General features: G+C 43.6%; 1 protein-coding gene across 1 annotated transcript in view; it reads right to left on the bottom strand.

Moving 5' to 3' along the window:
- The window catches only part of KNL1 (kinetochore scaffold 1), a gene marked incomplete at its 5' end in the record, with an annotated part of 106,556 nt that overhangs the window by 27,292 nt on the left and 53,004 nt on the right, over positions 1-26,260 (bottom strand). The window contains 8 exons of the mRNA XM_075194645.1: positions 726-765; positions 937-1,014; positions 6,584-6,671; positions 14,119-14,235; positions 14,439-14,529; positions 14,642-14,757; positions 15,558-15,656; positions 16,374-16,441. Of these exons, the coding sequence (XP_075050746.1) occupies positions 726-765; positions 937-1,014; positions 6,584-6,671; positions 14,119-14,235; positions 14,439-14,529; positions 14,642-14,757; positions 15,558-15,656; positions 16,374-16,441 (697 nt within the window). The remainder of the gene's footprint in view (positions 1-725; positions 766-936; positions 1,015-6,583; positions 6,672-14,118; positions 14,236-14,438; positions 14,530-14,641; positions 14,758-15,557; positions 15,657-16,373; positions 16,442-26,260) is intronic.

Below are 26,260 nucleotides of genomic sequence, written 5' to 3'. Positions count from 1 at the left end.
CCAAGGCGAAAACATAATTCGGAAACAATCAGGAGAGCGCACATAAAAATGAACTCAGTCTCTCCTCATTTCAACCTTACCACATCTCTAGTAGCAGCAGCCCATAAATGTTAATTGCCAATGGCTGCTTTATTAATGGGACTGATCATGCCGCTTTAGAGTAGCTACTAGCACCTTCCCCACCAGCAGCTACAATTGCTATTCCACTACCTTATGTATAAAATGTTCTGCACATCTATTACATTGTAAGCTCATTTGGGCAGGCCATCTTTACCTTCTGCTGTCATTGTATTTAATTTGTGTGTGTTGGGTCCCCTTCAATGTACAGTGCTGCACAATAGGTTGTGTGTTTAATAAATATAGCATAATAAAAATAATTGCTGACTGAGATATATTATAAAAACCTCAATAGCAAATTACAATACAGAAAAATATAACTTCACAAAAAAAAAAAAAAAAAAAAAAAAAAGCACAAGACAACAAGCATCTCAATTTAAATACTAGTTTGCAGCTATTTTGATTTTTTTTACTGGTAAAACTTAAGATCAAACCCGTACATGACCACAAAACTCAGATGGCACATTTAAATCGTCCCAGCACTTTATTAGATAAAATAAATAATGAACATAAGTTTTGGTTATTGCCTGTAGAGTAATTAGCTGAATACATTTACTTTATAATGCATGACTACTATTAAATTGTGTCATCTGGAAAGTTTATCTTACCTGATACAGTTCTGCTCCAATGACTTCAAATGTTCACTCTCTATAAAGAATGAATGAAAGTCATAATAAGAAAAAAGGCATTTGGGAGGAGAACAGCTGTAACGGCTTTAGAATAAAAGCTGTGTGTATATACACGACACTGGCAACTGGTTTGCAACTAAGGCTTACCTTTACATAGCCAATATGATAACAGAGCATTTTCTTTACTTACCATTATGTATTTCTACCCCTCCTGGAACATTATATGCCAGGTTATAATTCAAACATTCTTCATCCAGTTTAGCAGTTTCTAAACAGGAAATCAAATGCATTCAATGTGAGATATATGCAAACTAATATCTGCATAAAAGATCTATTGCAATACTGACAAAACTAAAAAAATTGTATAAGCAGACAATAGATGCATGTGTAGTATGCACAACCATGTTGTTGCTCATTTACCACCCCCTAAAAAAGGCAAACTTATCACAGCTATAGCTGAAGCTGGCCACACTCAGGCCGATCCCACATAATGGCCAAATTAAACGAAAGCTAGACTTTTCTCCCATTGAGCTGGATCATATCTAGCATGGCTGTCACTTGTTCGTGAAAAGAGGATTTATACTTACGATAGATCGGTTTCTCTGATTCCATGTGGGGGAACACTGCTAACCATGGGGTAGAGTAGGGGTAGGGAGGAGTCTGGCACCCAAATAGTTAATCTTTTGCTGCTGACAGGCATATCCCCCCGCCCCTTCCCCACAGAACTCAGTTTGATTAACAAAGCCCTAGGAAGATAGGCCAATCAACCAAACACACACAAAACAAAGAAAAGAGGGGGGGGGGGGGGGTGGGGGGGGACGACGACGACGCAGTATCCCCCAGATGGAATCAGAGAAACAGATTTATCGTAAGTATAAATCTTCTTTTCTCTTTCATCCATCTGGGGGGACACTGCTAACCATGGGGACTTACTAAAGCAGTCCCTCTGATGGGTGGGACCGCTCTGATCGCCCCGCACGTAGAGCACTACGACCAAATGAGGCGTCCTCAAACGCAAAAACATTAAATTGGTAGAATCTTGTGAAAGTATGAACCGAGGACCAGGTAGCTGACCTGCATAGCTGGTCCGCTGAGGCCCCGTTTCGCACTGCCCAAGATGCCCCAACCGAACGGGTAGAATGGGCAACAATACGCTTTGGCACAGGACGCTTAGTACGGACATAAGCCTCCCTAATTGTTAGGGTAAGCCACCTAGCAATTGATTGCTTAGACGCAGGGCATCCTCGTCTAGCGAAATCGAAGAACACAAATAGAGAATCTGTCTTACGAATCTTTGCAGTTCTCTTAACATATATCCGCAACGCCCTAACGACATCTAAACATTTACTTCCTTTTGTTTTTCCAGTAACCTGAGGATCCTCTCTGAATACCGGAACTACCATTTCCTGATTAATATGGAAACCCGACACCACCTTAGGGAGGAAGGATGGAATAGTCCTTAAAACTGCCCTATCCTCATGAAAGACCAAATAAGGTTCTTTATAAGATAAGGCCCCCAGCTCGGAGACCCTCCTAGCTGAGGCAATAGCCAGCAGGAAAACTGCCTTCCAAGTCAAGAAGCGCAATTCCGCTGAGCGAAGTGGTTCGAATGGAGGCTCCTGCAACATGTCCAGGACCAAATTAAGATCCCAAGGTTCCATAGGATGCACGTAGGGTGGCTGGATGTGAAGAACTCCCTGCAAGAAAGTTCGAACATCCGGAATCTCCGCCAGCCGTCTGTGAAAATACACTGACAATGCTGACACCTGAACCTTTAAGGTTCCCAACCGGAGACCCGCATCCAAGCCACCCTGCAAAAAAGCTAGAAATCTAGCCAGACAAAAGGATTTTGAATTGTAAGATTTCTTTTTACACCACGTTATATACACACATGCCAGATGCAGTGATAAATCCTAGCCGAAACTGGCTTTCTGGCTCTTAGGAGAGTGTCTACTACACTCACAGAGAACCCTCTGGCTCTCCACAGACTGGATTCAAAAGCAATGCCATTAAATTCAGCCGGTCTAGACCCTGATGTAAGAACGGTCCCTGGGTCAGCAGATCTCTTCGAAGTGGCAACCGAACCCCTTGACCTACTGCTACCAGAAGAATCTCTGGGAACCATACCCTTTGTGGCCAGGCTGGAGGGGGGGGGGGGGAACAGGTATCCTAACCTGAAGTCCCAAGGCATTGTTAGGACGTCCACTGCCACAGCCAGTGGGTCCCTTGTTCTTGCGCAAAACTCTGGGACTTTCCTGTTGACTCTTGACACCATCAGGTCTCGATCCGGAAGTCCCCATTTGTCCACCAGCAACTGGAATACTTCCGGATGCAGAGCCCACTCCCCTGGTAGAATTTCGTGCCGACTTAGATAGTCTGCTTGTACGTTCTGTTTCCCTGGGATAAACACCGCTGACAGCGCAGGCACGTTTCTTTCTGCCCAGGCAAAAATCTGAAACGTGACCCTCATCGCTCTTGCACTCCTGGTGCCCCCTTGTTTGTTTATGTATGACACTGCCGTGGCATTGTCGGACTGGATGCGAACCAGGCTTCCCTGTAACACACCCTGAGCCCTCTGCAGTGCTTTCAGGATGGCCATAAGTTCCAGCACATTTATGGGAAGAACAGACTCTCTCTGACCACAGACCCTGCATCCTTAGGTGAAGGACCACTGCCCCCCAACCACTCAGACTGGCGTCTGTGGATACCAAGATCCAGGCCCACGGGGCAAAGGATCTGCCCTTTAACAACCACCAGCTGAGGGATTTTCTCGTCTCTAGAGATAACCTCATCCACTGGCGATCCAAACAGAGGAGGACCCCGACCACTTCCTCAGAATGTCCCATTGAAGACATCTGGAGTGTATCCTTCCGTATGGCAGCGTCTTGAAAGATGCCACCATCTTTCCTAGCAGCTTCATACACGAGTACTGACAGCCTCCTGTGTGACAGAACCCTGTCTGTCCACTCCATCAAGGACCTTATCTTGTCCTCTGGAAGAAAAACTCTGCTGTCTGCAGTGTCCATTATTAGCCCCAAAAATGTCATTCTCCGACAAGGGATCATTTGTGACTGTTACATTCAGGAGCCAACCGTGCTGTTCCAGCACCCTCGCAGTAAGGCGAAGATGTTCTTCCAACAACTGAACCGTTGACGCCTTGATTAGAAGATCGTCCAAATAAGGTACAATCTGCACCCCTTTGGTGTGAAGGAGTGCTGCCATAATCTTTGTGAATACTCTTGGGGCTGTGGCAAGCCCGAACAGAAGAGCTCTGAATGGATAGTGAGCCGAATCTACCGTGAATCTGAGAAACGGCTGATACCTCTCCCAGATCGGTACATAAAGATAGGCATCCCTGATGTCTATTGATGCCATGAACTGGCCTGCCTCCAGGCCATCTATGACAGATCTTAGGGATTTCATCCTGAAAGAATCTACTCTCAGATGCAGATTTAGCGGCTTGAGGTTCAGCACTGGTCTGAATGAACCATCCAGTTTCTGTACCAAGAATAGGTTTGAGTAAAACCCCTCCCTTCTTTGGTACGCCGGAACCTGTACAATAACCTTCTTTAAAAGAAGCAAATCAACAGAAGAGAGCATTGCCTGTCTTTTTTGAGGACAGCGGGGTAAACTGGTTACAAAAAAACCTGTGTGGAGCAGGCTCCACCAACTATCATGTAACCCCTTCTCATGATCCCCTGAACCCACATGTCTGCTGAGGACTCTGTCCACTGCTGGGCAAACCCCAGCAGCCGTCCTCCCACTCCCCCCTCCGTTATCAGAGGAGGGTGGTAGTCATGCTGTCGGTCTATCCGGCAGCTTGGCCGGATAGACCGTCACTTGGAGGAAAAGGATGACCTTCCTCTAAGCGACTGTCTCCTACCTCCATCAGCCCTTGACTACTCATTTCCCCTCCTAGCTTCACTGGGGGTTGTATCTCAGTGGTAGATGGAAGTCTCATAGCCACCACTGGGATCTCTGCTGGTTTAGATAACAGGTTCACAAGGGTATTAACCCCCTGTGAAAAGGTTGCCATCCACTCTGGAGGCTCTGTCCCCTGAATAGGGCTGTCTTTAGGCTGCAATATTACAGGTGTCACAGCACAAAGCCCCTGATCCAGACGTTCTCTAGTTAATTTAACATTACACTTTGAACAGATCGTATGTTTGGCACATGTTACTTTACTTTTATCAGCCATTATTGGGAGAAAAACAAAGCCACAAACAACCAGACAAGCACAAACACTCAATAGTTATCAGAAATACTAGCTAATTAGGTCTGAACACATTACAGCATTTCTGAATAAACACAGGAGAGCCAAATTTTGTTGTTTTATACAGGCTCTACTTAATATATATGCCCATAACAATTATACTTCTCTATCCATGCAATATAGAGAAAATAAATGATACTTAGCAGGGAGATGTTTGCCAGCAGCTGTGCCTCCTCCAAATGGCTGCTGTGTCCTTCCTTACTTTATAATCTTCCACCTGCTCACTCAGCGGGGGAGGGGGGAGGTTTTCTAACTTCCCCCTCCCTGGCTCTCTCTGTTTCACCTGTGCAGACTGACTGCAATTTCCACACACTTCCTTGAGTGGAATCGCTGCTATCCGCTCCTCTGTTCCCCTCTGCAAAGCGCTGAATAGCGCGACCATTAGCTCAAGTTACCCCTCCTCTTTCCTTGAGGAGGGGACTTGGTATATTCCATGGCCCCGGGGACGGCAAGAGCACCGGCGCTTACTGGCTGTGGCAGCGCCTCACTCTGCTAGCAGTGTGAGAGCGCATCTCACACTGCGAGAAGTCTCACTGTTTCCAACCTGTCAGCTGTACAGTCCTTCTCTGCTCACGAGTGCGCTCTGTCTCGCAGAGCCACTCGTGCACTATGTCAACAGCTAAAAAAAAAAAAAAAAAAAAAAAAAAAAAAAAAGCCTAAACCCAGTGAACTCCGTTCACTGTGCAGCTCTCCAAACTTCAGCCCATACTCCTAGGGCACCTACTTCAAACTGAGTTCTGTGGGGAAGGGGCGGGGGGATATGCCTGTCAGCAGCAAAAGATTAACTATTTGGGTGCCAGACTCCTCCCTAACCTACCCCATGGTTAGCAGTGTCCCCCAGATGGATGAAAGAAATCAGAAAATAGTTGCACGCACGAGCAGACAGCGTTAATCTGCGGGTCACTTTCTGACCACATTTAACAATAAGCCACATAATAACCCCATCAAATTGGTCGATCACTGCACAGTATGTAATCTTGTCAGTTAAAAAAAATTGATCAGATCTGAGAAGGAGAGAAAATAGTCATTCTAGTTCTAATAAAATACAGAGATCAGATTTCAACATGTGTGCCTACAGGATTAATAAAATATATAAGTAACCTTACATAAAAGACCTACTAATAATATTTACATATATGTAAAGGACTCTTAAAATTGGAAGCTTTTAAAAGAATAATATTTGAGCTAAAGATGTAATGTTGAGCCAAGTTATTTTCCTGCATATAATCTGTCATTTCATAACTGCCCAACACCTTCAGCCACATTTTAACACCACAGCTGATAACAGAGCAGAATTTTATGTACATACGTGTGTACACACAAACATATTAGTCTTAAATACAAGTTCCTTGTATAAAAGCCTAAGTTTATTGCTCCTTTCAGTTTTTGAACAAAGCCTGTGTCAACATGTGAAAGCTACCTGCTGTGCAATTCAAATTAATTTACAATGCACCTGCATTTTTTTTTTATTTCATTACACAAATAGAAAAAGAAAAAAAAATATTCTATAAATAGAAAAACAGAAAGCCCTTTCGAAAAACCTTTAGTTTACAGCCCAACTTACCTATTTCTAGGTTGGAGATGCAATCATCAACCTCATCAAGAAGCTTATCAGTCTCTCTTATTCTTGCCTGTACTTGCTTCCACTGCACCTGAATCATTGAAAACCATTTTTCAGCATTAGGTATCAACTAGCAAAGGCAGCTGGCCCTTTGCTTGGCGTACAGCTAAAGACTACCTTTGAATAAATACCATTGCTCTTTACGCAAACCCCATAACAGGAACCCGAAAAACAAAGTGACAGGCAAGTAGACGTTAGCAATATGCACAAGTAGGGGAGTGTGGAGTAGTAGCATAATTGGGGAGCACAAGGCACAAAAACTAATTCTTGTGGCAATGTGGTTTCTTTTTGTTTGCTGTTAATGCAGTGTGCATATCTATATTAATGTCCTGTGTGGGTCGTTTTGTGCAATCAATATATGTGCACCTGTATTAGTGAATGTGTGGGTCACAGGAAGGGAGTTGTTACTTACTAGATTGGATATTATTTTGCAGATCAGGGTCTGCCTGGATAAACTGTGCGCAATTTCCCCTTGCACTAATAATATACTTTTATAACATTCCCTGTGTAGGATCGTCTTCCGATTTGGTTGAGCGCATTTTTCTCTGTGTTCAACAGTGTCTTACTGCTACATTTCAAAAACAGCAATATAGAGGAAGACTGCAGTCATGGCCAAAAGTTTTGAAAATGACACAAGTATTGGCTTTCACAAAGTTTGCCGCGTCAGTGTTTTTAGACCTTTTTGGCAGATGTTATGGTATACTGAAGTGAAATTACAAGCAATTCATAAGTGTCAAAGGATTTATTTGAGAATCACATTAAGTTTATAAAAAGTCAATATTTGCAGTGTTGACCCCTCTTTTTGAAGACCTCTGAATTTTGTCCTGGGACGCTGTCAATCAACTCCTGGGCCACATACTGACTGATGGCCGCCCATTCTTGCCTAATCAATGCTTGGAGTTTTTCAGAATTTGTGGGTTCTTGTTTGTCCACCTGCCTCTTGAGGATTGACCACAAGTTCTCAATGGGATTAAGGTCTGGGAAGTTTCCTGGCCATGGACCCAAAATTTCAATGTTTTGATCACAGAGCCACTTATGCTGTATGACAAGGTGCTCCATCATGCTGGAAAAGGCATTGTTCGTCAAACTGTTCTTGGATGGTTGGGAAAAGTTGTTCTCGGAGGATGTTTTGGTACCATTCTTAATGCATGGCTGTGTTTAGAATTTTTTTTTGAGTGAGCCTACTTCCTTGGCCGAGAAGCAAGCCCACACATGAATGGTCTCAGGATGCTTTACTGTTGGCATGACACAGGACTGATGGTAGCGCTCACCTTTCCTTCTCCGGACAAGCGTATCCAGATGCCCCAAACAATCTAAAAGGGAATTCATCAGAGAAAATGACTTTACCCCAATCCTCAGCAGTCCAATCCCTGTACCTTTTTCAGAATATGAGTCTGTCCCTGATGTTTCTCCTGGAGAGAAGTGGTTTCTCTGCTGGCCTTCTTGACACCAGGCCATCCTCCAAAAGTCTCCTCACTGTGCGTGCAGATGCACACACCCCTGCCTGTTGCCATTACTGAGAAAGCTTTGCACTGGAGGTGCCCCAATCTCACAGCTGAATCAACTTTAGAAGATGGTCCTGGCGCTAGCTGGATGTTCTTGATTTCAAAAGCACCACCCTCATTTTAAAGCTTCCAGTCTGTTATTCTAATTCAATAGGGCAAATCCTGAGCACTGGACTGCAAAGCAGGTATAACAATGTCCTAATTTAATTTAAATTTGGACACCACTTTGGGTTGGAAAGAGGCCTTGGTGTATAAAACCGCTCTGTCCTAGTGAAAAAAAGCAAGGCCAGACCTACAGAATAGGGCCAGCTCAGATACCCTTCTTGTAAATGATATGTTGAGAAAAAAGGAGACCTTCCCCATCAGAAATTAAAGGAACAGATTCTAAAAAGGTACAAACGGCTAGTTCGGCAACGCAGAAAGAACCGAAATCAGGTCCTACGGTGACACCAGCGGAACAAAAAGGTAGATGGATGTGGAGGACCACCTGAAGAAAGGTGTGGCCTTCCAACAGCACAGCCAATCTTTGGAAAAAGACAGGCAAGGCTGAGACTTGAACCTTAAGAGAAGATTAACCCACTGTCCAGGTCATCCTGAAGGAAAGACAAAAACAGAGTCAGATGGAACGAAGAGGTGGTTCACCTCGCCATTCACGTCAGCCTTTGTAGGACTTACAGACCCAGTAATAATGCTTACAAGATGCTGATTTCCTGGCCTTAATCATTGCCTGGATGACCCTGTCAGAGAAACCTTTTCTGCTGAGAATCTGGGCCTAAACTAACAGGTCGTAAAAGCCAGCAATACCAAGTCCTGATGAAAGAACGGACCCCGGCTCAGAAAGTCTTTCCCTGAGGGGAAGTCTCCAGGATGGCTCCATGCCGAGAAGGATCTTCTTGGGCAGTCTGGGACCAGCAGAATTACCTGCACCCCCTTCCCTCTTGGCCTTCTTTTGCAGCAAAGGTAAAATAGGAATCGGAAGAATGATCTATATCAGTCGGTAATTCCATGGAATTATCATGGCATCTACTAGGGATGCCTGCAGATATTTGGCTGAAACACAAAGTGGCCTGGTATTGTGCCAGGACAGATGGGCTATCCTGTCGACCTCAGACTGACCCCACCTGTCCACAATCTGGGCGAACACCACCGTATGGAGGGACCATTCCCCTGGATGAATGGCATGGTGACTTAAGTAGTCGGCTTCCCAATTGTCCACCCCTTTGATAAAGACCATCGATATTGCCAAGGGCATGATGTTCCACCCAGCGCATGTTCCTAGTCCCCTCCTTCATGGCAAAGGAACTTCTGGTGCCCACTTTGGTGACTTTTATGGACCTACACTGTGGAGTTATCGGACTGAACTCAAATGGGCCTGGCTCTCAGAAAGAACTGTGCCTGTATCAGAGTGCCCGTAGCCCAAGAACACTGATTGACAGTCTTGCCTCCTCCCGTGACCAAAGCCCCTGAAGATGGAAGCTTGGTGTCACTACACTCCATTCGTGCAGGCTAGCGTTTGTGGTTAGTATGGTCCAGTCCCACAATGAGAAGGGACTTCCCTGACTGAGATTCCTCGCCTTCAAGAGACTGACTGTTCAGTGGCGACAGACGGAAGAACTGTGTCACCAATTCCAATTGAGGATTAGACCTCAACCACCTTGCTAGTATCTAGTTTTGGAAGGGCGTTGAAACACCCCCGCCTCATAAGTTTCATGCACCGTAGAAAGAAAACGTGCTTGGATGAACAAGGTTTTCATGTGTTCTTGAATGGCCAGTATCTTGTCCTGGTTGAAAAACACCCTCTGATACCTGGTGTTAAACAAAGAGACCAGGGAAAACCATGCTCTGGGTTGGGAACAGGCTGAAATTTATGACAACCATGCATCTTCAGCATTTTTACTGTCAAGCGCAAGTGGGACAGAAGAGGAGCAGAAATAGCTTTGATCAGGATATCGTAGAGGTGTAGCAGAACTCCTACATCAGAAAGGAGTAACAGAACTGCCATGACCTTTGTAAATACCCTTGGTGCTGTTGTCAGACCAAAGGACAGGGTTCAGAACTGGTAGTGGGACACGTCCACAGCAATCTGGAGAAGGTTGCGGTGGCCTTCACATATTGGGATATAAATGAGTGTATCCTTGATATCCAAGGAAGCAAGAAACTCCTTTCGCTCCATGGATTTGATTACAAAGTGAACAGACTCCATCCTAAAGCTGGCTACCCAAGTACGTTGAGGTACTTCAGGTTCAGGATGGGGGCAGAAGGAAAAATCAGGCTTTTGTACAAGAAAAAGGTTTGAGTAGTAACCAAAACCTCCTTGCTCTGTCAGAACTGGAACAATTACCCGCAATAAACAGGAACTGAATGGCCCTTTACCTGGTGGTATCTCGTGGAAGGGGAGTGGAAAGGAAACGCTGTGGAGGCATCCCCAAAATAACCAGAACGTAACCTCTGGTCACTAAGCACCTTACCCAGGAGTCTAGGGAAAAACAGATTCACCGCTCCCAAAACAGCTAGAGAATATCCCCCACCACGGAAATTCTTGGCAGAGGAAAGTTATGCAAGCTGTTTGCTGGCTTCTGTCCTAGACATCCTCCTGTCCAAGCCTTCCTACCCCTCTCTCTGAGGCGATCCACGTGGGACACAGGACTGCCTCTCTTGGCAGCTCCCTTAGATCTACCGATGAAGCGAAAAGATCGTAATCTCCGGCCCCTAATCCTAGGTGCATTAACTGGAAGGAGAGAACTATTCCTTCCAGTGGCCTGAGATATAATCTTTCAAACAGAACATTTCCATCATAGGGTAACACCCCTAAAGCTTTGATGGATTCTGTATCTGCCTCCCAAGATCGGAGTCAGAATACGTCTAGCCGCCACAGCCAAGAGAGAGGTCCTGGACAGCGTTGCCCAAGTACTCAGAAGCTTCCTTAATGTGTTCAGCTAAGGACATTAATTCAGATCCAGGCACCCAAGACTGTATGCCATCACTTTGTTTGCCCACTTTTCGACCACTTTGATTACCCCGGCAGCTGCCACAATGGGTCGAAGCAAAGAACCAGAGGCTAAGTAAATGTATTTCAAAATCCCTTCACACTCCCTAACCATTCTGTCTTTGAAGGCAGCAACACTAGGGATAGGAATAGTAGTGAATCTCGCCAGGAGTGCAATGGGAGCATCCATACTTTGCTGCATTTCCCATAATGCAACATCTACACCCGAGAAGGGGTATGGGAATCAGAAGTCTTGGAACATGAAATCTGCCATTAGGTTTTTGCGTCAACACACACATTTCGCATAACTATGGGGGGGGGGGGAAAACCAAAAGATTCTTCTTCCTTTTAAACAGGGAAACTTCTGGTCTATTAGACCTCTAAAATAAGGTCCTCTGCCCTCGACTACTGGCGTAGTCAAAATCTTTATGAATCTTTCCCGCCTCCTGAAGAGAGTGTTTCGAATTGGAATAACTCCTGGACAAAGAGCTCGGAAAGAGCCTGACACTTACGCGGCCTCCAACATCTTCTCTAGGGACGAAGACAGCCTAATCAGCCCCTGAACCGACCACTTTCTAGGTTTTGCATCCAGAGGGGTTTTTGTGATACCGGCAAGACATCATGGCCCCGCTGAGCTACCTCTCCCAGAGGAAGGGTATCTATAAATGGAGCCCCTAAGGAAGGCGTAGGAAAAGCTACCTACCGTTTGGACGTGCATTTCCCCATCTGAACTCCGCAATAAATCTAGCTAGTTCCTTAGCCCAGGTCGGGTGCATCCCCTCCAGACAAGTGCATAGATCCTCGGACTCAAGCCGAGCATCGGACATCCGGGTCCGACCTTCCACTTGCCAACTTTGCTTGACACCTAGGAAAACGGGAAGTACGCCACAGAGTAGGTCCAAGTAGCCTTGGACCTGGAACGCAACCCGTTTTCTAACAATGTAAAAACAGAAAGAAAAAGAGGAAAAGTGAAAACCGTAGAAAACATTGACAGCGTAATCAAGCAGTTTATTCACATTATACCTTAGGGATATACACACATAAATGGCACCAATTTTCTGTCAGTAAGTGCCAATATATATTATATAAAAGTCAGTACTCTATATACAAGAGTACAATAACCCAACATGGGAAAAGGTCAGTATTCAATATAGAAACTAAGAGCACACTGACATAAGTGAGAAAAAGTACTCAGACGGTAGAAGAGTGACACTAGAGATGCTCAGGCGCTGTTCCTCGAGAACCGAACTCACCCGAACTTAGGGGATCCGAGTACCGAGCCGACTGTCCTGCGCCTTGGGAATTGAAAACGAGGCAAAACATCACTGTGACGTTGTTGGATCTCTCAAGTTTTGAATTCCTTTTAAAGATCCAACATCAGAGGGTGGAAGGGAGGGCAGACCCCCATTTATCTTTTCTGCCACTGCTGTGTGCCAATATGTCCTAGAAACAGGCGTGTGTGTGTCATTGCTCTGTGGTTACCATCCAGCCAGGTCGCTGCAGTCTTTGAAAGTGTATGAAAACAATATTGTGACTTGTGAGGTGGTCAAAATTTACTGCAAATGAATTGAAATGAATGATATTGAGGTTAATATTAATGTAGGAACAAAAAAAAGCCCAACACACACAAGGGCGGTTTTGCCAAAACAAAAACACGAAGCTAAACCAGATCTAAAACCAAAACCAGTTCACGGGGGTCAGTGAGCATCTCTAAGTGACACACAGGTTAACTCAGTCTCAATACCACACAGCAGATATATAACTTTCTCCAGGGAAAGAGAAATGACCAGGCACCGCAAAGGTAAGGGAGCAGTCTGAAATGGCGGCTTTTCCTCCCAGAAAAAACACTGGGAAAGGGAAGGCGCCAACCACCCTAAGAAAGCACCTACTCCTCTATTGCCACTCAACATGGTGGCTCTGCATGTGATTAAAAGATCCTGATGGGAGCTGTCATAGCTACAATCTCCTACCAGGCTCATCTTACCCTGCCACCTGTCTTTCCATCACTGTCTGCTTCCTCAGTAGGAGGGTGGAGACTGCCGGAAGCCCCATCTTTACTGCGCGTGGTGGAGACTGGGGCTGTATGCAGTGGCTCCCGAAGCAGTAGGTTGAAGCTCTGGTGCAGCTGTGCAGGACACAGCGACCAGGTGACGCACTGCTGGGAGCCAAATGTTGTAGAGCAGGGGTGCCCAACTCTGTAGACACTTGTAAAAAATTGATTTGATTGTCCTCTATAATTGCACATCCCATTTGCACTTTCATTCTGCAATTTAAATACTGGAAAAAACATTGATGGTCCTTTAACCTTTTGCCACCTACTGTACATATATATGGTAGGTGGTTGTGGACTTTAAGGTGTGGTGACGTTTTTAAATCCGAAATATGGTAGTCATGCCCTACCAACTATAAGCTTGAATTGAATCAGTGCTACAATGGAAAACTGAACTAATTTTAATTGCTGTAATAGTTACTATTAAATCCAATTGCATTGGATCTATTGTGATCAAAATAGGAAGGGACCTATTGGAGTCTCAGGTGACTCCTTAGGGTTTCCCCAGCTTTAAAAAATTAAATTGGAATAGCAACGTGAGAAAATAAAAAAATGAAAGTTATACTATAGCTTCTGATCCTAAAACTACCTCAAAACTTGGGGAAAAAAAAAAAGTACACTTGTGTGGAATCTCAGAAGGGCTATATGATAACAATTTCAGGATGCATTTACCATTTAACTATGGAAAGGATTTAGAAACAGTATGTTTTTATTTTCTTCTGCAATGTATGTAAAATACAAAAAAAGTAAAAAAAAAAAAAAAGTACAGAATGAGTACCCTGACTAGTAAAAATAATCCCTAGAAATTGCTTAGACTTTGAAACAAATCCTAGCAAATCCAATGCAGCACAAACATGCTATAATTATTCCCTTACGTTGCAAACTACCTCCAAGTCTTGAAGGTGTTAAGAAAATAAGGGGAAAAAACCGGTAATACCTGGGCTGAGTGAAGCAGCTTTCCGTACAGGGACACTTTTCTTTCATGGGCTAAAAGCTTACTTTTCTTGGAATACATAGCCTTCAGATGTTTTAGTTTTACTCCAAAGTACATCAGCTAGGGAAAATGTAAAAAAAAGTTAAAAAGATTGCCCAAACTCACAAATATAGAAAAATGCACCTGTTGATACACAGTGGATGCAGCCATTTCATGACATTAACCAATATTCATGAGAACTAGTGACATAATATATTGTTTAAAGCCACAAAATGACCGTTATCAATGTGTGTAGCTGAAGATCCAATTTGAGTTGGTGTTACCTCATTTTCTGAGCACATCCTCATAGCTTCCCAGAGTATGCTGTTAATTTGCACCAAAGGCTTCTCTTGCAGATTTGCACACAACTTTAACCTAACAAAACACAGATTTTGAAATTGTAGGTTAATAAGGCTCAAATATATAATAACCATCTACAGGCAAAATGCATAGCGTATGTGTATTACACACAAAGATAAAAACTTACTCTTCAATTACTTGATCTAAAGAATGGCATTCCTCCTCATACACTCGCAGCTTGGGCTGGTAAATGTATTGATCTAGCATGTCGTTTGCTGAAGGTAGGGATTCATTTGTACCACGCTGCAATAAAATGGTAGAAAAATAACTGCAGCACAAATTTTGTGTCAATTAATACATGTATACACACAATAAGAGTGACCGTCAAATGTGGCTGCAAATGTGAGTTGTTAGAAACATATTATGTGAATGATTTGTTTCCCTTTACTCTAGGTTTCTATCAACTTCCAGAAAGTTACTAACATTCAGAGGGGGGAATGCAATTGGCGGCAATTACGGTAGAAAACTCCACTCATTTTTCCTGATACCTCTATGGGGAGCGAGGAAAAATGAGTGGAGATTTCTATGAAATCTATGCTGCAAAATATGTTCGTGAGACACTTCGCGCCTAATTGAATCCCCCGCCAGAGACTGCCTATTTGCAATCATGTCAAAAGACCACCAGAGAACAAGAACAATTGAGCAAGATACAATCCCAAACAGCTAAACATGTCTAGCATCAGTCAAATAAGCAGAGTCATGACGAACTATAGCGTTCTGTAGGATAGATCTATTTTATGGACATTAAAAGTGTAAGGAAACTGTTGTACAGAAAGTTACTTAACATTTGGAGTTAAGTTTAATGCTATCTTTTTACTTGAAACATATTACATTTTCACAAATCCTTGGCCCTAAAGTTTTGGCTGCCACAAAAAACAATTACTATTCATCATTCTCATATCTACAATGATAACTTCATAAAAGATAACTCCACTCAAGTACCGTAACTTTCTTTTCAAGGTACATGCTCCAACGACAACAAAACTCTACACTACAGAGAAGCTGTGCAAAAATGTAGTGCAAGTGCAAAAAGGAAACCGTACATTTGCTGGAAGCTCACTGTATCTTGGTTTCTGGATTAGAATATGTATTCGAAGTAACATAAAAAACTCCTTCACTGTAATCGTGCCATCTTGGAATTTCTGGGAAAGAAAAATAAGAAAGATCTTGAAAATCTGTATTGCAATAGAACACCCTTTAAAGATGGCCTTTCACTGATTAATATCAACTGAAACACTAGGGTATACATTTTCTAATCCCACTACAACTATTCATCTATTCACAGACCTATTGCTGACCCTCTTGGATTTGTCACCCACAAATAGCCCTAAATCAGAGACTGGCAACATCAAGTAGTTGGACAGCTGCAAGTGTGGTCCTCCATCCTTCAAAGGGGCCGCACAGAGGAAGGACAGGAGTGCACAATGCACTCCTTCCACCTTTGGGTATGCCACATGACCTCCCTGCACTGTGCATAGGAGGTCACGTGACGCAGAAGTCAGCTGCCCCTGTTTTAAAAGGAGTAGCTGGCTATGGGGGCACAAGAGAAGGCTCGGCGAGCTGCCCGTTGCCCACCGCTGGCCTAGGTGAAGAAGCAGGCTTAAATACTCAACCTTGAAATATTAGGCCTTGTTCTATCTAAATAAGAAATGATTTGTAAAGATTAAAAAGATGTAATCCTCTCATAGAAGCAATGGCAACAAGGGACACATCGAAGCTGCATTACTGAAAACCGCTAAAATACATTTAAAAATGTGTGAAAACAATAGTTATTCCCATATTCCTTATTTTATTTTTTTCTGAATGGATCTTTTAAGTACTAAAGCATTTTAGCTTTACATTTAAAGAAGCCAACTTACCTGCCACAGGCTTTGCTGACATCTAGTATCCCATGGTAACTGAGAGTCCATCTGACTGCACTGCTGACCTGTGCGAGGAAATAATAAATTCTAAACACTGCTGAGCAGAGATCACTTAAAATAGAGTATTTTAAACACAAACTGGTGTGTGGCTATTCATTGAAAAATATGTCTTCCTGCTTGTCTACATGCATCTGCTAATTGATTCCTGCTGGCCATCCATTTTCTCCAAACTCCACTGTCCCTCATCTACATTCCTTGCTCAGTATTATCCTTGGCAATATAGGGTGCCAAGATGTTCACTAACAATGAAAAAAAATAGGCTGCTGGATGTTTTACATTGCGGATTTTAAAATTACTTGAAATACAAGGGGTTTACGCCAAATTTAAAAGTTTGTCATTTAAAACCAACTTTCATAAATCCCTTACCATGTCTACAAAAAAGTCACTTGGTTGGCATGAAGATGCATGTGTTGAAAAAGGGCATGTATAGCTTTACAAGCTACCTCAGCATCATATACTATAGTAGTATCCATTCTGATACAAAAGTAATCTGTCTTCAATTAGTACCAATTACATCTGACCCTGCTTGTCCTTCAAAAACAGGATACTTTACCTAAAACTTGAAGGACTAACTTACTGTAAGGACTGCCATAGAAGAGACAGGAAATTAGAAACACCCCCCAAGTATTATATAGTACAGCTTCTCCTCTTCCCCTGTGTCTTTTCCGGTCTCTAGCTGAAGCTAGAGGGCAGGTAGCAGTTTTTTATTTTTAGTGGTAGAGGCTTACCTGCTTTAAGTTGTCCTTGCGGCGCACTGCTGTTAGGGTAAAAAGGAAGAGTAGGACTGGCTACCTGGGGACGGCTAATTGCTACCTTTGGTAGCGAATGTGGTGCAAGAAAATAAGCATTTTAAATGCAAATGAAAATGATGCACGAGGTTCAACAATCGTTATTGGTTAGCGACAATACGCACATAACTATTTGGGGGCTCGTAAACTTTGGAGGTTTCGTTGCAGATGATACGCAAGACCAACGGATTTCTGTTCCGCAACAAAGGGTGGAGACGCGTCATAAACGGGTAAGAACGCATTGTGTTCAAAACCTGAATTTTACTGTGTTGTGAAACCGAATGTCCGTTTTGCATTATCTAGGGCACGCTAACTAGAACCTAGGGTCAAAAGAGAAAACTGTTTCTTTTTACTGTCATTGTGCGTTTTAACTGTATTGCATTGTTTAGCGTATGTGTATTTCCTGCTGTGCGTATGCGAACTTCCGGTAGATTTGCCACGTGGTTAAACAATCGTCTTAATAGTTATTATATGTGCATAATATAATTACTTGTAAAAAAAACCTCTGGGACATTATTACTATTGTTGGGAATTCTTTTATTTTCTGCGCAGAAAAGGTGTATGTCGTGTGATTTGTTGACTTTAAGTACACTAAGGTTTTATCTATTGCAAAATAGAGTGTCAGTTGCTGTTTGACGAGGCAGCTGCCCAACTGGTGTACGGTATACAAGGCAGGTATACCGGGGGGCGGAAACTGAATAAGTTTTCGCGACGTGCACCCAAGGGTAATCGCATCGCTTACGGATTAGCTTTAAGTGTTGCGATTGCACCGCACGGCAAGGAAAGCCGTGATTGTGACTTGGGAGTAACGGGGAGGAATTACGTTGGTAAGGCTGGTAATTGACTTTACCGGATGCTACCAGTTGTAATAAACTCAACAGATTTTGTTGGAGAGTCAGGGGTGATCAGGAAGCTGATAACCCTTTAGTCCGCATTGATATTTCTGTATTAGGGGTCCTTGTTTAATACAAGAGGAAGCGAGTGGACGCGGCTTGGAGCAAATACGTCCACAGGCTGGTAAAATATCTCTAGCGGTAGTGTTGAAAATTAGTGGCTGAATATTGTGATATTTCTGGGACCCTATTGTTCAATATGGGTGCTAAGCAAACGCTAGAGAAGGCCAAGGTACTGCCTAAGGAAGGTCCTATTGGTTCAGTGAGATTTCTCATGTTTAAGAAATATGGTGCATACACAACTGCGTATTGCGACACGTGGGTCAAGATGACCAAAGGTTGTGATAGGCCTTTCCCAACAATAGGGAGTTTTAATGCAGAGGTACTAAATACTGTAAAAGATAAAGTATGGTTGATTACATCAACGAAAGTGAGGAATAAACATAATGATTGTTTAAAATTGTGGCAAATGGAAGGTAACACGTGGCAGAGCAGCGAATGCAAAGCGGAAGTAGGCGTGGCTAAAAGCGCGCACACAACGGAAGTAATCATTGAGAAGCGTGGCGAACTCAGCGCAAGCGCGCCCCCGACACCTTATTTGGCGGGAGCGGTAAGTACAGCCGGTATTAAAACTGAGAAAAGAAAAATTGCTAAATTGTACCCTGTTTTAAGCCAGTTTAAATAAAGTGTATCTGAAGATGAACTCACTGTGATTTCGGCCATTGCCCATGCCGTTAGCGTACTAGAGGCTCAGCGCAAGTATGAGAAAATGGCTGAGATAGGTGAGAGTAGCGTGATCACTAGGAGTGAAAGCGTTTTAAATCTAGAACCAGCAAATTCTGTAGTGTCCCCTGAAGTCAGTGTACTGGAGGGTTCGTACCCAGTCCGCACAATATTAGTTCCCAATGGGAAACCGGATAAGGATGGTGTAGTTCCTTTAAGAAATGTTACAATGCATTGTCCCTGGACTAGATCAGAATTACGTTCCATTATGACTGAATTCCCAGATCCTAGAAAGGAGTTCGCTAAATGTCAGAAATTTGTTAAAGACTTCGGAAATGCCCACGAACCAACCAATAAGGATTGGCGTGTAGTGTTGAGGGCGTGTCTTCCTCCCAATACTAACATACAAAAATTTATTGAAGATTGTTTGTTGGAGGAAGATGACACCTTGACTGATGAGATTAACCAAAAGAATATAGAAAGAATTGTCAAACACTTAGCCATATATTTTCCAGTAGTGGTAAATTGGAGTAAGATTTTCACCATAAAACAAAAAGACAGTGAAACTGCAGCGGATTATTTTGGTAGAGCTCTTGCATCAATGACACAGTTTACGGGGGTATCAGATATAAGGGAGAACCCACATCATAGGGAAGTAGCGGTAACAGTACTGATGGATGGTTTAAAGGAAAATCTAAAAACAAGAGTACAAATCTCAACCCCTGGTTGGAGAGGCAGCACGGTAGATTCTCTTAGAGAAGTTGCTGTGGAACATGACAAAAATATCTTTAGGAAAAGGGAAGAAAAGAGTGACAAGTTGATGACGGTGAGTATACAGCAGTAAGGGGGAATGCATACACGACCACCAGCATATAACCCACATAACGGGAAACGCAGAATGTTCAGATGTTACAATTGCAAAGAAGGACATATGAGAAAAGATTGTACAAAGGGAAGGTATAATCCTAATGAAGGGTCACATAGATATCCTCCAAGGAGGGATTCACATAGACTAGAAGACTCACATTCACCCGCGCTGATTACAGCAGCAAATGCTGCACGGGAAATCAATAGTCAGCGCTAGGGGTCAGGTCATACCTGTAGTCTACAGCCAGTGAGGTTAACTGAGAGTCAGAGTGAAGAACCAAAAAAGATAGTTGACATAGCTGGTAGGAAACAAACTTTTCTTGTAGATACAGGGGCGGCCCGATCTGTGATAACCTCTCCTTTCAATCTACAGGTGACCAGTAAAACTATTCCAGCTATGGGGGTAACGGGAAAAGTGTTACATTATCCTCTAACTAAACCCGATTAAGTTACTATCGGGCCTCTGCATACTAAGCATTCGTTTCTCTTCGCTGCAGCGTCTCCTACTAACTTGCTAGGGAGAGACTTGTTATGTAAAATGGGATGTGTCATACTGTACTTCAGATGGTGTGTTCTTAGATATACCAGAGAAGGTCGCGCATGAGGTACAGGATATATTGGACACCCCTCAAAGGTTAATGTTACACTCCACTGTTATAGAACACAGTCCATCTCAAGTAAAAGGGGATGTTGCTGGAAATACCAGGTTCCATATGGACCAGAGATGGATGGACAGGACACTGGACTGATGGCAAACGTAGCCCCTGTCATGGTCAATCTAAAAAGTGGTAGGATAGCTCCAAAAATCCCACAGTATCCATTAAAACCGGAGGTGGAACTAGGGGTATATCCTGTTATTGAGAGGCTGTTACAACAAGGGATTTTAATTTGTACAGCCAGTACAGCAAATAGTCCCATTTTCCCTGTGAAGAAGAATGGGGGGAGGGGCTATAGATTAGTCCAGGATTTAAGGGGAATTAATAAAGTGGTTGAGAGCCAATTCCCCGTAGTGCCGAATCCAGCTGTCATCCTCATGCAGATTCCACCGTCTGCCAGTCATTTTACTGTCATTGATCTATGTTCGGCTTTCTTCTCAGTCCCTCTTCACCCTGACTGCCAATACCTTTTTGCATTCTCCTACAGGGGAGTGCAATACACATGGACCAGACTTCCCCAGGGGTTCATTGACAGCCCCAGTATTTTCTCCCAAGCCTTACATGACTGTTTGCAATCCTTTCAACCCCACAATGGGTCTGTTCTAATTCAATATGTAGATGATTTGGTGTTGTGCTCTGATTCTTTTATGTCATGTTTACATGATACTAAATTATTGTTGCTTCATCTTTCACAAACAGGGCACAAGGTGGCACAGGATAAATTACAGCCATGTCAGACTAAGGTCAAATACTTAGGACACTGCCTCACTAAGGGACTAAGACACCTGACAACCGACAGAATTGAGGCCATACAACACATGACTCTGCCGCAGAGCCAAAAGCAGATTCGCACCTTCTTGGGGATGTGTGGATACTGTAGATCCTGAATCCCAGGTTTTTCTATTCTGGCATTACCATTGCAGGAGCTAGTCTCTTCCTCAAAACCAGAACGTGTTGTACACACAGAAGAGTCAGAGCAAGCGTTCTTTAATCTTAAAGATAGTCTGACTAGAGCACCTGCATTGGGAATACCTGATTATGAAAAGCCTTTTGAGCTATTCTGTACTGAAGCTGATGGTTGTGCAGCAGGCGTCCTTGCACAGAAACATGGTGACGCTAGCAGACCGGTAGCATACTACAGTGCACAATTAGACAATGTGGCAAGATCACTCCCAACATGTCTTAGAAGTGTAGCAGCAACGGCTCTTCTGGTAAGTAAGAGCGAGGATGTAGTATTAGGACATGATTCAACTATCTATACACCCCATGCTGTATCAGCTCTGTTAAATTCAGCCCAAACCAGACATGTTTCTTCAGCTAGATTCACAAAGTGGGAACTAGCCCTGATGGCACGCTCAAACATCACCATCAAACGATGTAGCACCTTAAATCCAGCTACATACCTTCCATATGTGTCTCTAGAGACACAAAGGGTGGGAGGTGAGGAGACCCTGGTTGATGATGAGTTAGGCAAGAATACTGACACGCATGACTGTATGGAACACCTTAATCAGACGTTTACTGCAAGGCCCGACATACGTAGATTTTACGTTTTATACAGACGGAAGTTGCCATAGACAGACAGAGACAGGAGAGCTATGTACTGGTTACGCTGTGGTAGACGATCAGGATGTGGTAGAAGCTGAACCCCTTGGCCCACCTCACTCAGCCCAGGTGGCGGAACTAGTAGCACTAAGGAGAGCGTGTGAATTGGCAGAGGGTAAATCAGCCAATATATATACTGACTCTAGGTACGCTTTCGGGGTAGTGCACGATTTTGGGGCCCTTTGGCGTCTTAGAAACTTTACGACAGCAGCAGGTACGCCAGTGGCACACTCACAACACATAAAAGGACTTCTGACAGTGATACAGTTACCCAGAAGAATAGCCGTCATAAAGTGTAAAGCCCATACCTTTGAAGAAGACCCAGTGTCATTGGGCAACAACAGGGCAGACGAAGCTGCTAAATGGGCAGCAGGGCAACCTATGACTGTATCGACCGAGACTATGATGGTTTTTCAGACATTAGACATGCAGAAATTAATTGAAATGCAAGATGTGTGTTCCCTGCAGGAAAAGGCGGTCTGGAAGGCGAAGGGATGTGGTCAAGAGTCCTCAGGACTCTGGAGGGATGGACAAGGTAAGCCTGTAGCTCCCCGAATACACTATCCAAGCCTGGCTGAAGCAGCACACGGTCTGACTCACCTGGGTAAAGAAGGTATGTGCAAACTGGTGAGAGCATACTGGTGTGCTCCCGGATTTTCCTCTCAGGCTGGTAAGAAGGCAATGTCATGTCTTACTTGTTTGAGGAAAAATGTTGGGAAAACTATTACAACTGAGCCATCCCACATCCCTCCCACAGACGGACCTTTTCAGGTAATACAAATTGACTATATCCAATTACCACCGTGCAGGAATTTAAAGTATGTGTTAGTGTGTATTGATGTGTTTTCCGGTTGGGTAGAAGCATATCCGGCAGCCACTAATACTGCTGTGTTCACTGCAAAGAAAATTGTACAAGACTTTGTGTGTAGGTTCGGTATCCCTAGAATCATTGAAAGTGATAGGGGTACCCATTTTACTGGTGATATCTTCCAAAATATGTGTAAACTCATGGGAATCGGTAGAAGACTTCACACCCCTTACCGACCACAAGCCAGTGGTAAGGTGGAGAGAGTAAACGGTACTATAAAGAACAAGCTTGGTAAGATAATGGCTGAAACTGGGTTGGCATGGCCTGAGGCTTTGCCATTGGTCCTCCATAGCATTCGAACCACTCCTAGACCTCCTCTTAATCTGTCCCCCTTTGAGATACTGTTCGGACGACAACCTCATTTGATCGTGAGTCCACAAGACGACTTGAAGTGTAATAATGAAGTGACTGTACAATATCTTATAAAAATGAGTAGACAGCTAAAACAACAACAACAACTAAAAATGCTGTCACCTGGTATGCCAGAAACGAACTGTCATGATGTTGAACCTGGAGACTATGTTATGATCCGCAATTTCTTTCGTTCAGGTTGTTTAACAGACCGTTGGGAAGACCCGTACCAAGTGCTGCTGACCAGTACTACATCACTGAAGGTTGCAGAGAGAGACACTTGGGTCCATTCCACCCACTGCAGGAGAGTCCATAATCCGGAGAAAGTGCAAGATAAAACTAAGACCGACGACATAGAGCTGTCACTTGTGAGCCTGTTCCGGGAGACCTAAAGCCTGCAGTCGAGACACCTGAACCAGAGATGTTGCCTCAGAACTATCTTTCCAGCGATAGAGTGGCGGTTTTTGTTTTTCTTTTGTTCCAGGATTTTCCTTGTTTTTACTCTTTCTAGGACATTCTATTTTTGTGAAGGAGGATGGAAGACGGAGGAAGGTTCTGGGAGTGATACGGATGAAATGGAGGCCGAAGAAAAGTGAATAGGATACTCAGAGCAGCCCATTATCAAACTTGGTCCAAGGGTTATGAAAAGGTCTGCTAGCTCAGGAACTCGGAGGCAGTGTGAGGGGCTATTGTCTGATGAGTATTGTATCTGCAAGTTCTGCGACTCCCTAGTTGAAGAGAGATGCATCCAACGATGCCAGTCCCCCAGTACTCTGAATATAGGAGGGCATCCTTTGGAGGATTATCACTCCCTGGTGGGTAAGGTGCTAAACCAAACCGAGTGTTGGGTGTGCTCTCACGTGCCGCAAGGGCAGCATAATATAGGACTAGTGCCATTCCCTCTAAACATATCTGAAGTACTCGAATTGAGGGGTGGGAGGCCTATAGACGGGAGGTACAATAACACTAGGTCCCCTAGTCTGACGCTTCGACAATACTCCATAGGCAGATCTTTGCTGTGCCTAAACATATCTCATGCAAAGCGCCTGGAGAATTGGGAGGCTGACCTATCAGATCAGACAATGGCTCGCCACACTCATTTAAGAGGGAGACTCACAAGGTCACTACTAGGCAGGAATGTTGATGGAAGTCACAGATTAGGGCGTATAACCAAACATAAGAAGGTATCCATTGGAAGTGTCTCTACAGATAAATGTAAAAATGTTATTAATGCTGACACGTGTCTAGAACAAATGGAGACACTGGGCATGGGTAGTTTTATCAAAACTCTGTGATATAATTCATGGGCATACTGTTCCTTATGTTCTCCCTGATGATGTGTATTTTGTTTGTGGGAGGAAAGCTTATTCCTGGGTGACTCCGAGTTCCAAGGGCTTGTGTTTCTTAGCTAAACTGGTTCCTGAAATCATGACTATTACTCATGAAGAAATGGTTGGTATTCACAAGACTACATCACCACCATACATACACACACAGTATGAACACCGTGGCAAGAGAAATATGATTCCTGGTGAGGAACCCATAGCTACGAAATTGATTAGTGAAACTGCTGGTTTCCAAGTTATGGATGCTCTAGATCTCACCAGGACCGCTCGGGGAACATTAAACTTTAAATATATCCAAGACCTAGCTAAATAAATAGATAATATCACCGAGATGTATGATGACACTTTCAGGTATACTGGAAGGGAGCTACAAGCGTACAAGAAGGAGTTGGTGCAACATAGACTGGTACTAAATTATCTCACCTCTATTACTGGTGGGTACTGTGTGACACTGGCCACCCAGTTCGGTGTCAAATGTTGCACGTACATTACTAATAATACGGATGACCCTAAAGAGGTTATAGACCGGAAGATGGATGAAATTTTGCAGCTGAAATGGGAATTTCAAAAGAGCCATAATTCTTCGTTATATGAGGTCGGGGAAAAGGTGGCGGGTTGGTTCTCGTGGTTGAACCCTGTGAAATGGTTCTCCGGTCTGGGGGAGTGGGTACAGGAAATGGTTGCTAGTGTAGGTAAGCTCCTTCTCCTTATACTGGGTGTCATCTTAGTTATTGGTTTAGTTGTCAAATGTGTTCCTACTGTGTTGAAGTGTGGAAAACGGTCTCATAGGAGTAACACTGAGAAAGAGACTGAAAGGGTGGTACCAGATACCGAGATCATGGTCTGTGAAGAAGTATTGTATAATCCTGAACTTGAGACGGTGATTGGGTGATAGTTTATTACACTATCAAAGGGTGGAGCTGTCGAAGTCAGCAAATTGGATAAAGTCATTTCAATTAAAGTCGAGCAAACTTGGTTGTCTTGGTCTGAAAAGATGCGTACGGTACGCTACGACGTACAAGGGCACGCTACGGCGTGAAAGGGCGTACGCATCCACTACACATGGCAGCAACAGTAATTGGTCTTTTACCATACATTCGCACAAACACACATACTTATAAAATAGTACACATTAATGGTAGTTGCAACACAGTCTGTTGTGTCGAAATATAGTAGTATTTATATGTTATATTAGAGTTACATGCATATTAGTGAAATACACGGAACAGGTTGAAGGAATCATATCATGAGTGGTATCATAATAAACCTCTTTACATATCCTACTGTTTGATTCACTCTGCGAAGGAATCGCAGAGTGCATACACAAGTTATGAATGATAGGGAATTATGAACTACTTAAGACTAAGGAATCTTGGCGGGAAGAGCAGAGCATACCCCCTGGAGAGGTGACCCCCTCCTTTGGATTCCTTAGAATGAACTAGCCAATGATTGACAACCCCTTGGACCTTTCTGAGACCTGGACCAATAGATGCAAGCTATACCATCTTCATTGTATTACTGTATTTGATTGTGTATATAAGCAGCAGCTTGTGATCCAGAGTGCAGACATCTTGTCCCCAGACTTCAGGATTGAATGACTGCACTGGATCCAGAGCGCCTGCGATAAGTAACGGCTGTATTTATTATCACTTCGCTTGAGCATGTTATTCTACTATTTGCGAATAAATCTTTGTGCGTTGGAAACACAAATCGAGGTTCGACAATCG

Source organism: Mixophyes fleayi, unplaced genomic scaffold, assembly GCF_038048845.1.
Source record: "Mixophyes fleayi isolate aMixFle1 unplaced genomic scaffold, aMixFle1.hap1 Scaffold_99, whole genome shotgun sequence".
Classification (NCBI taxonomy): Eukaryota; Metazoa; Chordata; class Amphibia; order Anura; family Limnodynastidae; genus Mixophyes; species Mixophyes fleayi.
This window is presented reverse-complemented; position numbering and strand designations above follow the sequence as displayed.